Here is a 12,754-nt window from a genome sequence, read left to right as displayed (position 1 = left end):
AGTGTTTGATTCAATGGCTGTCTCTCACTAATAGTCCTAATTGGATTGACCACTTTAACTGCATGCAGAGAGAGAGCTGATGAGACTTCACATTCTGAATCTTCAGTTGAGTAAGTCAGTCCTTCCAGAAAAATGCAGAGTTTTTTTTTGTGATTGTTGCGGGCAAAAATCCTCGATTATGCGGCACGTTTTCTTAAAAAAATGCGACGGAATATGCGGGATATTGATGCAATTTTATGCGATGAACTTGCGGGAACTTGCAAAAACTATGGTTTCATCGCGGGGTTTTCAGCTTTTCGATGTTCACGTCGCGTAATTACGTCACTTCATAATGTTCCCATGGCAACAGGGGGAAATGGCTGCTCTTGTGTGAAGTAAACGCAACACGTTTCAACTTTCTGCTAAGATATATGTGACTTTTTTGCAACGAAAATGCAGGGATCATGAAATCATGCAAGCCCCGCATATTTTGTGCGGAAATCTGCAATTTTGTGCGGAAATCTGCAATTTATGCGGCGTAATATGCGGACTTTGGCTGATTTATGCATTGAATTATGCCATCGCATAATCACGTTTTTCTGGAGGGACTGGTAAGTAAAGCCAGGTGTTGATGGCTCTCTTTGACAATCAGGACTAGGTTGCATGTGGTACATTGACTCCTCTTTAATGGTACCATACCAATGAGCACCACATCCCCGTTACACTTTACTGCCATGCGATGTTTTTTGAGGAGTTTGCCAGCCTGCAGCCAGAAACAACACATGAGGAAATTGAACTACTACTGCTAGTTAGGATTGGGCATCGAGAACCGATTCCTGCTTGGAATTGTTTCAAAAATTACGATTCCAGTAGAATCGTTTCTTTATTGGAATCGCTTGGAATCGTTTAGAGGATTTGCTTTCATATCCGAGCATTGCTTCCCAATTTAAAAGGCGCAAGTTTCGGTTTCCGAAGCAGCCAGGCGCTTGTTGTGTTGCAGCCTTGGGAGCACAGTAAGCAGCGCTCTAGTCTGGCTTTATTTTACATTGAAAAAGCTGTAAAACTGCAAACCACCATTGAATCAAAATAAAACGTTCCTCTTATTTGTGAAAATAGGCATGTGACCCGTTTCGACTCCACCCCCCTCAAAGAATCAGAATCGAGAATCGATGAGAACCGGAACTGAAAGGAGGAATTGGAATCAGAATTGTTAAAATCCAAACGATGCCCAACCCTACTGCTAGTCATGTTGCTGCCGACTCCAGCAACAAATCCTTGACCCCTGACAATTCCTGTAGCACACCTTAGGAGTCACCACTAGCGGTCTAACTAACTCAACTGAAGGCAGCTGGCTGTGCGGGTGTCAGCCACAATCTGCTGCCAACAGTTCAACCAGGAGTTCAACGAAGCAACGAATGGGTTAATGTAATCCCTAGTTGAAAATGGGCGGAGACTCCAGCTGGGACGCAAAGCGGACAAACCGAAGAGGCAACACTCAAATCTGGGAAAGAAAATCGCTGGTGGAGTTGTATTTATTTATTTATCTATTGGACCTTTTTTTTGTGTTTCCTCTTCCACTTCACCTTTTGTACAGTTTTTTGATCGGACCGGAAAGTGCCATGAAATCGATGGAAATGTTTTGGGAGTTGCTGTCAGCTATGGGTTAAGTAGTCAAGACACGGAAGGCTGTAGCTGTAGAGGCGTCCAAAAAGAGAAACTCAAGGAGCGGATCAACAGGACTGCGTGGAGCGCTCCCTTTCTCCATACTTTTAAAACGATGGAAAAGTCTCCCTGCATTTACAGATTCTTCATTATGAGCCGAAAATAAGGGCTTCGGTGGAGCTGAGATGGTCTGAATACACTTTACTGTTGTGGTTTACACACATCAACAGGACTAAACCCCAATGAAAGGTCCGATGGTGAAGTAATAAACCGGCGTCAGCTGCGAATAGAGATTCGAATCTGGTTACAAAGCGTTGATAAACACGCCGAGTGACACCATGTGGAGCCCGGGGACGTGGATGTGGCGAGCGGCTCTGTGCTGCATGCTTCTGGAAACATTTCTGCACACTGCGAGAGGTAGGACAAAGGAGGCTTGTCTGCTTTGCAACACATTCTCTGCCATCAGCATGCCTGTTTTATTTTTTTATTAAACATCAAACACAGAGGGCCAGTGTTTGGTACACACGAGGAGTAGAGCTACTGTAAACTGGAGCCACATGGAGGCAAGGAAACAAGTCAACATTTGGTTGGTTAAACTTACTGGCAGTTTGCAACAAGAAGATGGCCCTGAGAAACCCCCAAAACAAAGGAATTGTATGATACCAATACAGTTTAAAACACACACACACACTTGCATGTCCCTATTGGCATTTAGGTCAAAGGCATTATGAATGCAGTGTGTCAGATTTTTCTGGCTGTGGTTTCTGTGTTATTGAGCTACATTACTGTGGGATGTCAAAACATTTTGTCACCTCATTCACACACAGATAGAAATACTAGAAACATCCTATATAATATAGTGCACTCCAATGCAACACTACAAACTACAGCTTCAAACGTGACCACAGGGCTGAATAAACCCCTCTCAGACTAACTGCCAACCAAAACGAGAGTAATAACTTTCACAAAGTGAGTATTGTATTGGATTACTTATTATTGCATTGCAGTGCACAGGGGTTTCTGTTTTTTTTTTTTTTCTTTTTCTGGTCTCTTAACTTCAAGTCCTTATGGAAATACATGTAGTGATTGTTTTTCCAGTTCACTCTCAGTGCTAACTGTCCCTGTCTATGATCTCTTCCCACCCCTTCTCAGGTCTTAACATGTGTATGAGTGGCAGCGCTACCTCCTGTGAAGAATGCCTCCTGATCCACCGCAGTTGCGCCTGGTGCGCACAAGAGGTATAACTCGCCTATTGCATTATTTTCAGGATTTAAGCGCTGTGCAGAGAGCGTACCGTTTCATTATTGTAGGCCACACGTGTCATCTTTCAACCCCTCATAATCCTTTCTTGACTCACAACAGTCCGTAATGCAAGGTTTGTGGTTTTTCCGTCCTTTAGGAGTTTGGGAGGGGGCGGACTCTGACATCACGGTGCGATTTGAGTCAAAACCTGCAGAAGAGGGGCTGCGAGGCGCGGTTCATTGAGTACCCCACCAGCAGCATCTCTGTCCTGCAGAACATGCCTCTGAGTTCTAAAGGGTCCGGGTTGACGCAGTATGGCGTCGTCCAGATTATGCCTCAGAAGATCTCTCTCAGCCTGCGGCCAGGTATATATATATATATATATAGAGAGAGAGAGACATTTAGAGTCATGGGCAACCATTGCACATGCTGAGAGAGAATGTACAGTTAAAAAAAGAAACGTTTTCTTATGAATAATACAAAGCTTCCTTCCTCGACTCTTGCATGCTTTTTGTGAGTGAACCAGCTGACAGATTCTTTCCACCCGCCCATCCAGGAGATCAGACGTGGTTTGGGCTGCAGGTGCGGCAGGTGGAGGACTACCCAGTGGATCTCTACTACCTGATGGACCTCTCTCTTTCCATGAAAGATGATCTGGACACCATCCGTAACTTGGGCACCAAGTTGGCTCTAGAGATGAGCAAGCTCACCAGCAACTTCAGGCTGGGCTTTGGCTCCTTTGTGGACAAAAACATGTCCCCCTTCTCCTACACAGCATCCAAGTATAAGGAGAATCCATGCAATGGGTGGGTAGTGGCAGCAGGATGTTTTAAGCAGGATTAAATGGATATAATAATAGTATAGGTACAGTATGTCAGCTAGGGTCTTAGATTTTGGATATCGTAACGTCATAATATGACACAAGTGTTGTCTTTTCCTTGTGTTAAAGGCTGCATTACAGTAAAGTGATGTCATTTTCCGAACTTACCAGACTGTTGTAGCTGTTCTATTATTTGCCTTTATACATTTGGTCATTATATCCACATTATTGGTGATTATTTATCAGAACTCTCATTTTGTAAATAATTTGTGAATGCACCAGCAGTCACCCGTACAATATCGCCGAAATATTGACATCGACATATTTGCTCAAAAATACTTTGATATTAGATTTCTTTAGTTTAAATGTAGCCCTACCAACAGGACTGTGTGAGACTGAGCTTAATAACTGCTCTCTCGTGACGTAAACGGGCCACAGAAACATGAAAGAGAAATCCTGAAACATTAATTTACACGGACCCACACATTCTATTTTTACAGATTCATGAATCATGTATGGTTAGATATCCCGCAGCTGCAAGGATAAGAGATTTTTCAGATTTGATAAAAGCCGTGTGAATAAGCAGTTCTGCAAGATGGCCCCTCTCCTCCCGCGCTCCTCAGAGTTGTTGATGAGGACAAACTGAAAGGGAGCAGAACAGATAGAGGCAGAAAAAGCTGTGGCACACGATGTTTGCCCCGGAGGTGAGACTGCACAGCACTAACTCAGCGCCCACCATCACGCATCACTTACCATCTAGGTTATGGCTTTGGTTGGGTGCATGGGTGTGTGTCAGTCACACAGTGAATAACGACAGGGGAATAACACAAGGGATAGATGACAGCATTTTGACCCCTAAGCAAGCCAGCTCGCTTCTGCCATTGCTCATCCTGTATATACATGAAGAGATTTACATTTTAAGCCGGTATCAAAGTAAACATAGTCTTAAGTCATGCTGCTAGGATTGATGCAAATATTTCATGAATGTTGTGCAAATCAATTCAGCTTTATCATGTGCATGTAAATAAATAGCAGCATAGTGTAGATAAGCAGAGGTCAAACCTTTTTGCTGCTTTGAATATTGCCATGATGTGACATTCAGAGGAAATATATCTGGATCTCTACCTTTGTGTCACCCTGCACAGATACAAACTGTTCCCCAACTGTGTCCCCACCTTCGGTTTCCGCCACATCCTCTCGCTGACGGATAAAGTGGACCGTTTTAACGAGGAGGTGCAGAAGCAGATGGTATCTCGCAACCGGGACGCGCCAGAGGGCGGATTTGACGCCATCCTGCAGGCTGCTGTTTGTAAGGTGACAGGTGTCTCGTTTCTGCTTGATGGTGTTTTAAGCCCCCACCGTGGACTTCAAGGCAGCGCTGCGACCGTTGACTTCAAGGCACCTTACCCTAACCCTTGCGCCTTCCATGCAGCGCTGCCTGGAAGGCAACGTTGGGGGCATAAAACACCAAACACCCTCATTTCTTTATCACTTTTCTTCATAGAGGCTTACATTTATCCAGTATTGAGAAGCACCCTGACTTGGCTACATTGAGTGGCGGATAGGGTTGGGTACCGAAACACGGTGCCAACAGGGCACCGGTTCTGATGTAAACGGTAGTAACGATAACGAATAAGAACGGACATTTCGGTGCCTCATTTCAGAGCCTGACTTTTTTTTTTTTTTTCCAGAAGCATCGCTGCACGGGACACTATGTTACCATTAGCTAGTAGCTGGATTAAACACAATGGTTAAAATGCTGACAGCTTACATTAAACAGTGTAAAGTGGGACTGTATTTCCCTGTAGAGGATTCCACCACCGGGACGTAACAGTCTGCAGCTGCCGTTGTCGGAAAACAACACAGACGGTGCGTTCGCATGAAACTCACCAGCCTTGTGGTGCATTCAAAGTTATTGGAAAATACCCATCTGGTGCTTGTTTTTGTCGTTTACCAGCAATTTACTGGTGAAATAAGTCATTGTTATTACATTATTAATCAATTCTTTAATTTTGACCATATGGCCTTAGCAGTAAACAAGCCGTTCTTTAATGTTGCCAGCTGTAGTTTTATGCTCCTTTTTTATATTTTATATTATATACATTATAAGTATATTATATATATTTTGGTTCAGGCACCAATTTATCGATTTAGCACCGGTATCGGAAAAAACCCAAACGATACCCAACCCTAGTGACGGAACACATTTAGTTCAGAATGAGGGGAAAGCCGCTGTTAAACTACTGAGATGCCCCCGTGACAAGCGTCTGGCCTATTTGCTTGTTAATTAAAAGCACCAGGGGGGATAGACAGGAAGTACAGTCTGGTGCAGCTGGTTAAACATGAGGACAAGTCACCCGCAGGCCCAGTCGTATCCCTGGTTTCCTCTCCCTGTTTAATTGTTTTCTACAGGAAGAGAATGACTCCCTCCAAGTAGCTCCTGCCTTGTAATTTACTCGTGCTGCACTATTTCAAACACTCACTGGTTAGGAGGCTGGGCTGGGTCACTCCTGGTTTTTTTTTATGTTTAAAAAAAAAAAGTATAAGTCAGGTCTGCATTTTAATTTCAAGGTTAGCACATGAATATAAAATAAATAAATGGAATTAAAGTGTAACTAATGTTTATTTCAACCTGAACCCTATTTTCCTATGGTTTTGTGTGTAAGTGACTGATGGGAACAACAATCTTTGAAATTGGTCCAGTATTAAGCGTGAACGCTTTTACCGGCAGCCACAGACCTGGCTGCAATGTAAATTGAGGAAATGTGCATCGTCAATTTTGTTCACCAAAAGTGCTGTGGGAAAAATTACTTTGCAAAAATGACTGTTTATTTTCATTGAGTCTGGTGGGTTTAGCCAACGCAATTTCACGGATGTTTTTATGTTTAAAAAAAGGATGTTACTCTTTAACAGAAAGGTCGACCTCCTTTTCATAACGTTGTCAGACACTTAGAATATTAATCTGAGCCTGTCAGCGGCAAAACGAACACTTTTTTGTGAACGTAAATACAAGCTGCACAATTGCCCTATTAACTTACATTGCAGCCTGTTTCGCCGCTGCAACGACCTCGCTTAATACTGGACATGTGTCAAAGATTGTTGTTCCCATCAGTCACTTAGACACAAAACATGGGAAAATAGGGTCCAGGTCAAAAAAAAAAAAAAAAAAGAATTATTTATATTAATGGAAGAAAAGATAATTCGCTGTTATGCAGCATAGATAGATACTTTATTCATCCTGAGGGAAATGTTAGGCATCCAGTAGCTTAGACAACCATAACACAACAAACCCACATATATCTCTCTTACTAGGGGGAATTCTAGAAGCAGACAATATTGATTTATCATCTTTTATTTTGTAAAAATCCTACTAGAGATGATTTTGACTTAAGTTTTCACTGGCGTTTCCCATGAGTTGAACACAGTTCATTTCCCTGCAACATAACTGCTTTCCCAAATCACAGGAAATGGTTTTAGGTGTGTGTAAAGCTCAACCTTCTCACACAACATATTTTCTCTTTTGCTAAACCCTTGCTAAAGTTCCTCTTGAAAGAGGCCTCTGATAGGGGCATCCACAGCTCCATTGTATACTTTACAGGCCACACAATGAACTGAAGAATTACAAAATCCCTCTCTTCAGTGGCTGAAATGTTATGCGTTAGTCAACACTCTTGCCTTGCCTGATGTTTCCTATTGATAATAGCCAGGAATGGAACTGCGGCAGAAAACTAGCTGTTACACGCTCTGTTTTGTGAGTGTTTGGGTCGGTGATTGTGAAGCTTGTGGAAAGTGATGATGAGTTTGTTGAACAGAGGATAGAAAGCCATTTACTAATGTGTTGATATGTTGTTTCTGTCCTCTGTAATTGAAATGCCTCCACACATACGGGCTGTTTTCCAAATCATCCTTTGGTGCATTCCTAATAATCAGGGATGCGCCGAATCCAGGATTCGGCTTCGGATTTGGCCGAATATTGGGCTATTGGGTTATCGGTTTCTGCCGAACCTTAGAATTTTTTTCCACCGACCCATACGCTTGCATGCTACGCTGGTCGACGTAATGACGCTAACGCTAGCCGGCCACCTGTTCAATCCTGCTTGCAAGTGTTCATTACTGTGTTTACTGTGTTAATGAGACTGAGGATGGGAGTAGGATTCGGTATTTGGATTCGGCAGAATCTTAACCAGTGGATTCGGTGTTCGGCTGAACCCCAAAAATCTGGATTCGGTGCATCCCTACTAATAATCAGATCAAATAACAGTAACCTGATTAGATTAACCCTACAGCATATGCAATTAGGATACAAAAACTCAGTTCCTGTTCTGCTGTACCCTGTAAACAGGAGGAGATAGGTTGGAGAAAAGAGGCCTACCACCTGCTGGTTTTCGCCACAGACGATGTTCCTCACCTCGCTCTGGACGGCAGGCTGGGAGGCCTCGTCCAGCCGCACGATGGACAGTGTCACCTCAATGATGAGAACGAGTACAGCGCTTCCGAAAAGATGGTAAGAAGAGTTCCCCTTTCTGTTGTTTTGCTCACAAACAGAGCTGAAGGTAGTCTCGCATTGCAGGACCTTCCTCCACAGCAATGCGGAGGAGGGTCTGGCTAGTCCACACAGCATTCCGGGATGGGAGAAAAAAACGTGCTGTGGTTTATTGGCATTTCTTTAAACCAATCACAATCGTCTTAGGCGGTGCTAAGCGCCGGACGGAGCCACGGTGCCGCTGCAAAATAGTCTCGGGAAGGAACTCGTTTTGGTGGAACATGTTTACGTGTGTTTTTTTGGGCTTTAATGATAGGACAGATTAAGACAAGAAAGTGGGAGAGAGATTGGGAATGACATGCAGCAAAGGGCCGCAGGTCAGAAGTGAACCCGCGGCCGCTGCGACAAGGACCGAGCCTCCGTACATGGGGCGCACACTCATCCAGTTGAGCTAATAACCAGACACCCCCAAATGATTGGACTTTTATGAATCTCGGAGAGCGCAGACCTCCACCAAGGCATGTCCTGTCTCACAATGTTAATGCAGTGTTTTCCTAGTCGGGACCTTATTTGTCCCATTATTCCAACACTACATGAATGCAGCACAAACAGCCCATCTAGCAATGTCAAGAAAAGTGAAAAATAATTTGTGTATCCACCCTGTGATTCAGTTTCACTCCAAAATGTATTGGGTTCTTCCCATTGGACCGTGCTACACCCTTCCACTAACCATGTGTCATGAAAATCGGGGCCAGTAGTTTTTCTCTAATCCTACAGACAGACAGACAGACAGACAGACACTCAGACAGACACTCCCTCCCTCCCTCCCTCCCTCCATGGTGGAGGTAATAAAAGTTACATTAGCCAGTATCCTTAAGAGAAAAAGAGGAGCGCTGTTATTTTCAGCAACACGATGCATAAAACAGTCCTCTGTAAAATTTGTACTAGCTACTCACTCATTTTTTAATTTTAATCTTATAAATTATGAATTATCTTATATAGATATTTTATAGCAAGAAATTCACTCTGCAGCTTTTAATTGTTTTAAAAAAAGTTGAAACCTGGAACTTACTGTAACAAGCATTGCCATTGTTCAATAAACCTCAGATATACTTTTCCGTACAAAACCCAGCTGTTAATGACTAAAAGATACTCTGATTTGTTGAACTTGCTACCCTTGTGTGTGGATAACTGGCTCCACTTGGCCCTTATCTAAGCATTGATTTCTGGATTTGAGTTCAATATGTTTGCTAAATCCGTCTTTATTTCAAAGAAAGGCTTAAGTGAATTCAGCTGGAGTAAAAATGAGGCATTCTTTGAATTCTTCTTTAACCCGGCAGCTTGAAGAAGAACAAATGCTTATTAATAGCACCAGCCAGCGGGGGTAATTGCAGAGGGAAGGGCCAGTACAGACAGCCACACCTGGAGGCTGCCAGTAAATCCACAGAATAGACTGTTGACTTGTAAATACACAGCTCAGGAGCATACAGACGTACATATTTCTCTTTAAAAAAAAAAACTGCTCCACATTTTCAACCAAACTCTTCCAATCGACACACATTTGATATGATATGATATATGATGCTGCTAATCAGGAGCCAATGGATTGTTTTTGTTAGCACAACAAGAATAAAAGACTTCCTAACTTACTTACTTCACATGCCACATGACTAATGCTGTAATAACAGATCAATATCATGTGGACAGCACTGTGCTCCTATTTAATCAGGAGGTTTTTTTTCCACTTTGTTTTCCCCCCCAATTTATTTTCCACAAAAAGCACAACTCAACAAAATCAAGACTGATTGATAGACTGAAGAGCTACAGTGTAGAAATTCTATTATGAAAGGAAATAATTTACCTTTTTAACCTCAGTCGCGATGCTTTCTCTTTCTCTTTGCGGGACACAGTTCCACATTTCTGAGAGCTGGAGACTAGAAGTTTTTATTTATTTATTTTTTTACATCCATCTGACATAAAAATGTGAGTAGGGACTGAAATGAATCCAATGCAAATAACCACATCTCAAAGTGCAATCTGGAATGCTCTCAGACTCTCGTTGTGATGTTGAAATATGATTTAAAAAAAGGGCTCTTGTCTAAAAGAAGAAAGAAAACATTACTCTGGGTCCACAGAGCTCGCAGAGCAATGTAAACACGACACCGGGGTCAGAAGAGCATCAACATCCGTCCCTGACCGTGAACTCTACATATACTCAGTATGTGTGGATGAAAGCACCCATAAATGACCCTCTCCATCTCTCTCTGCAGGACTATCCCTCTCTGGCTCTTCTGGGGGAGAAACTGGCAGAAAATAACATCTTTCTCATCTTTGCAGTGACAAAACGGCTGTACGTTATTTATAAGGTACTTTTTGATTTTGGTCATTTATTCTTAAAGGACACCTACGTTTCCTGTTAACTATATCTTCAGGTCACTAACGCTGTCTCTTATTTCTTCCCTGCCAAAGGATTTTACTGCACTCATACCTGGAACTACAGTCGAAATCCTGGACCAGGACTCCAAGAACGTCATTCAGCTGATCATCGCAGCTTACAACGTGAGTAATTTGAAAAGCTGCGGCGGTGTGACTGCCGGTGGGTCTGTTTCCTGTTGGTGTGCGTGCGCGTTTGTGAGAGTCAAGTAAAAGAAACAGAGAGGCGTTTGAGAAGAAAGATAAGAAGAGGGGGAGGAAAAGGAAGCAAATTCTTCCCAGTACTGTGACACTGTTAAGGAGCACCCAGCTGGATTTTTCATTTCAGTGGACGGGACGAGGGTGCCGAAGTGGTTTTAACAGCTGACTTTGTAGCAAATTGGATTCTTCGAGGAAGAGAAATCGTTCCTGCAATATGCAAAACCAACATATTTCTGCTAGCAAACTTATGTTTACTTTATCAGACTCTTCCTTTTTCTAGCGAATTACTGGAAAATGTAACCTCCCCCGGCCTCTGAAAAAGACTGGTGATGACGTCCCTGGTCATTTTAGGACTGCCATATCAACCAGTTTTTTTTAAACGTATTAAAGATAGTTATATTTGGGTTTAAATGGCTGTAAGATACAACGTGTGTTAAATGTTACTGCAGCAGTTTGAGCTGTCTGGAGGTGAATTAAATCAGCTAGACATATAAAGGACTCTACATTAAAGATGGGTGTTAGGAGTTGACCCACATACACACTTATGGCGCTTACCCCACTGCTAGTACTAGCTCTACTCGGCTCGACCGCGGTTCCCCGCCCTCCTTTCTCCATTGCAAATTTAGTACCGCCTCATGCGTTAGGCGAGCGTGACTGGTCGTCATAGCGCCGCCGCCGGAAACTTCCGTGACCTAACGCGACACACACACACACAGAACGTCGGAGGTGTGTTGTTTTTGACTCTCGGCGTGTAGCTGTTTGCCAGAAGACACATTTTGTTTCAAAAGAAGCTGGAGGCAGCAAAAAAACCACCGCTGGCTAAACTATTTAAAAATGGCGGGTTTGTTCAGGACACCCCCGCCTGTCGCTAGCAATGACGACGCAGTGATTAGTGACGATTGTCTCCGACCAATCAGTAGTCTGCAGGTTTTCACGTCACCTTTTGGTATCGCCTCAGCTCGCTTGGAACCTCGACGGAGGTGATACTAAAAAAAGTACCTGTCAGCAGGTACCAGGTACTTATTTTCATAATGGAAAACCAAAAAAGGCGAGAGTCGAGCAGGTACCATGTAATGGAAAAACGCTACTAGATAATGTGTTGTTGTTGTTGTTATTATTATTCTCTAGGATGGCCCACTTTTCTCTGGCCCATAAACTGAGGCCCGATGTTCATCTGATTGCCTGTCTTACATGATTAATCTCTGTGTGTTTTTTTTTAAGTTGCTGAACTGAACTGCGTGTAGTCAACCTTTCCCTAAATGATTTCTTGTGTGGGTGGCTGTACAGATTTTTCCTTGCCTCAGTCAGGAGGAACGGCATCTTGTTTTGGCCCTGTGGCGGTGTGTTCTTTCTCTGCGACTGAAACAAACGCAGACTTGACGTGCTCAGCATGTGGGAGTGAGCTCGAATGAAGTGCTTTGACTCACGGCCTTATTAACATTCCAGCTGCCACATTACATCCCCTACTCTGGGGCTGTTAGCTAGATAGGCTTTGCCAAACACCGCGAGGTTACGTTGTGTAACTGGCTTCATTTTTCTTCAAGTTTGACTGTGGCACAAAGCTGCTCCTTGCTGTGCTTAGAGCTGCAACAATTCCACATGTTTCTGTACAATAAATTGTCTCAGAAATAACTGCGATTAACAATAAAATGGTCTCTTTCAGTCAAATTGATTAATAAATGTATTAATTTATCACTTTTTTAACCCTGTTTAGAGGTGTGAATCTTCACTGATCTCCCCATTCGATTACGATCATCATGTCTTCGATTCGATATCTCGATGCATCACGATGCGTCACGATGCGTCAAATACATTTTTCTATTAAAGCCATATAGGATATTTAATTCATAGCTTTTCAAGCTTCAAAAACAAAACATTCTGCAGCGCTCTAATACTAAATAAATTGGATACGTAAAACTACAGCACTGAGCACA

At 43.0% G+C, this 12,754-nt stretch overlaps 1 protein-coding gene across 1 annotated transcript in view; it reads left to right on the top strand.

Moving 5' to 3' along the window:
• The first annotated feature begins 1,235 nt into the window (after window positions 1-1,235).
• The window catches only part of itgb5 (integrin, beta 5), a 67,837-nt gene continuing 56,318 nt past the window's right edge, over window positions 1,236-12,754 (top strand). Inside the window, exons 1-8 of the mRNA XM_078262564.1 lie at window positions 1,236-2,058; window positions 2,794-2,879; window positions 3,041-3,248; window positions 3,440-3,689; window positions 4,849-5,017; window positions 8,046-8,207; window positions 10,457-10,552; window positions 10,656-10,745. Coding sequence (XP_078118690.1) covers window positions 1,980-2,058; window positions 2,794-2,879; window positions 3,041-3,248; window positions 3,440-3,689; window positions 4,849-5,017; window positions 8,046-8,207; window positions 10,457-10,552; window positions 10,656-10,745 — 1,140 coding nt within the window. The 5' untranslated portion in view covers window positions 1,236-1,979. The remainder of the gene's footprint in view (window positions 2,059-2,793; window positions 2,880-3,040; window positions 3,249-3,439; window positions 3,690-4,848; window positions 5,018-8,045; window positions 8,208-10,456; window positions 10,553-10,655; window positions 10,746-12,754) is intronic.

This window comes from Sander vitreus, chromosome 11 (genome assembly GCF_031162955.1).
Source record: "Sander vitreus isolate 19-12246 chromosome 11, sanVit1, whole genome shotgun sequence".
Taxonomy (NCBI): Eukaryota; Metazoa; Chordata; class Actinopteri; order Perciformes; family Percidae; genus Sander; species Sander vitreus.
The sequence above is the reverse complement of the archived record's forward strand: the minus strand, read 5'-3'. Positions and strand labels throughout refer to the sequence as shown.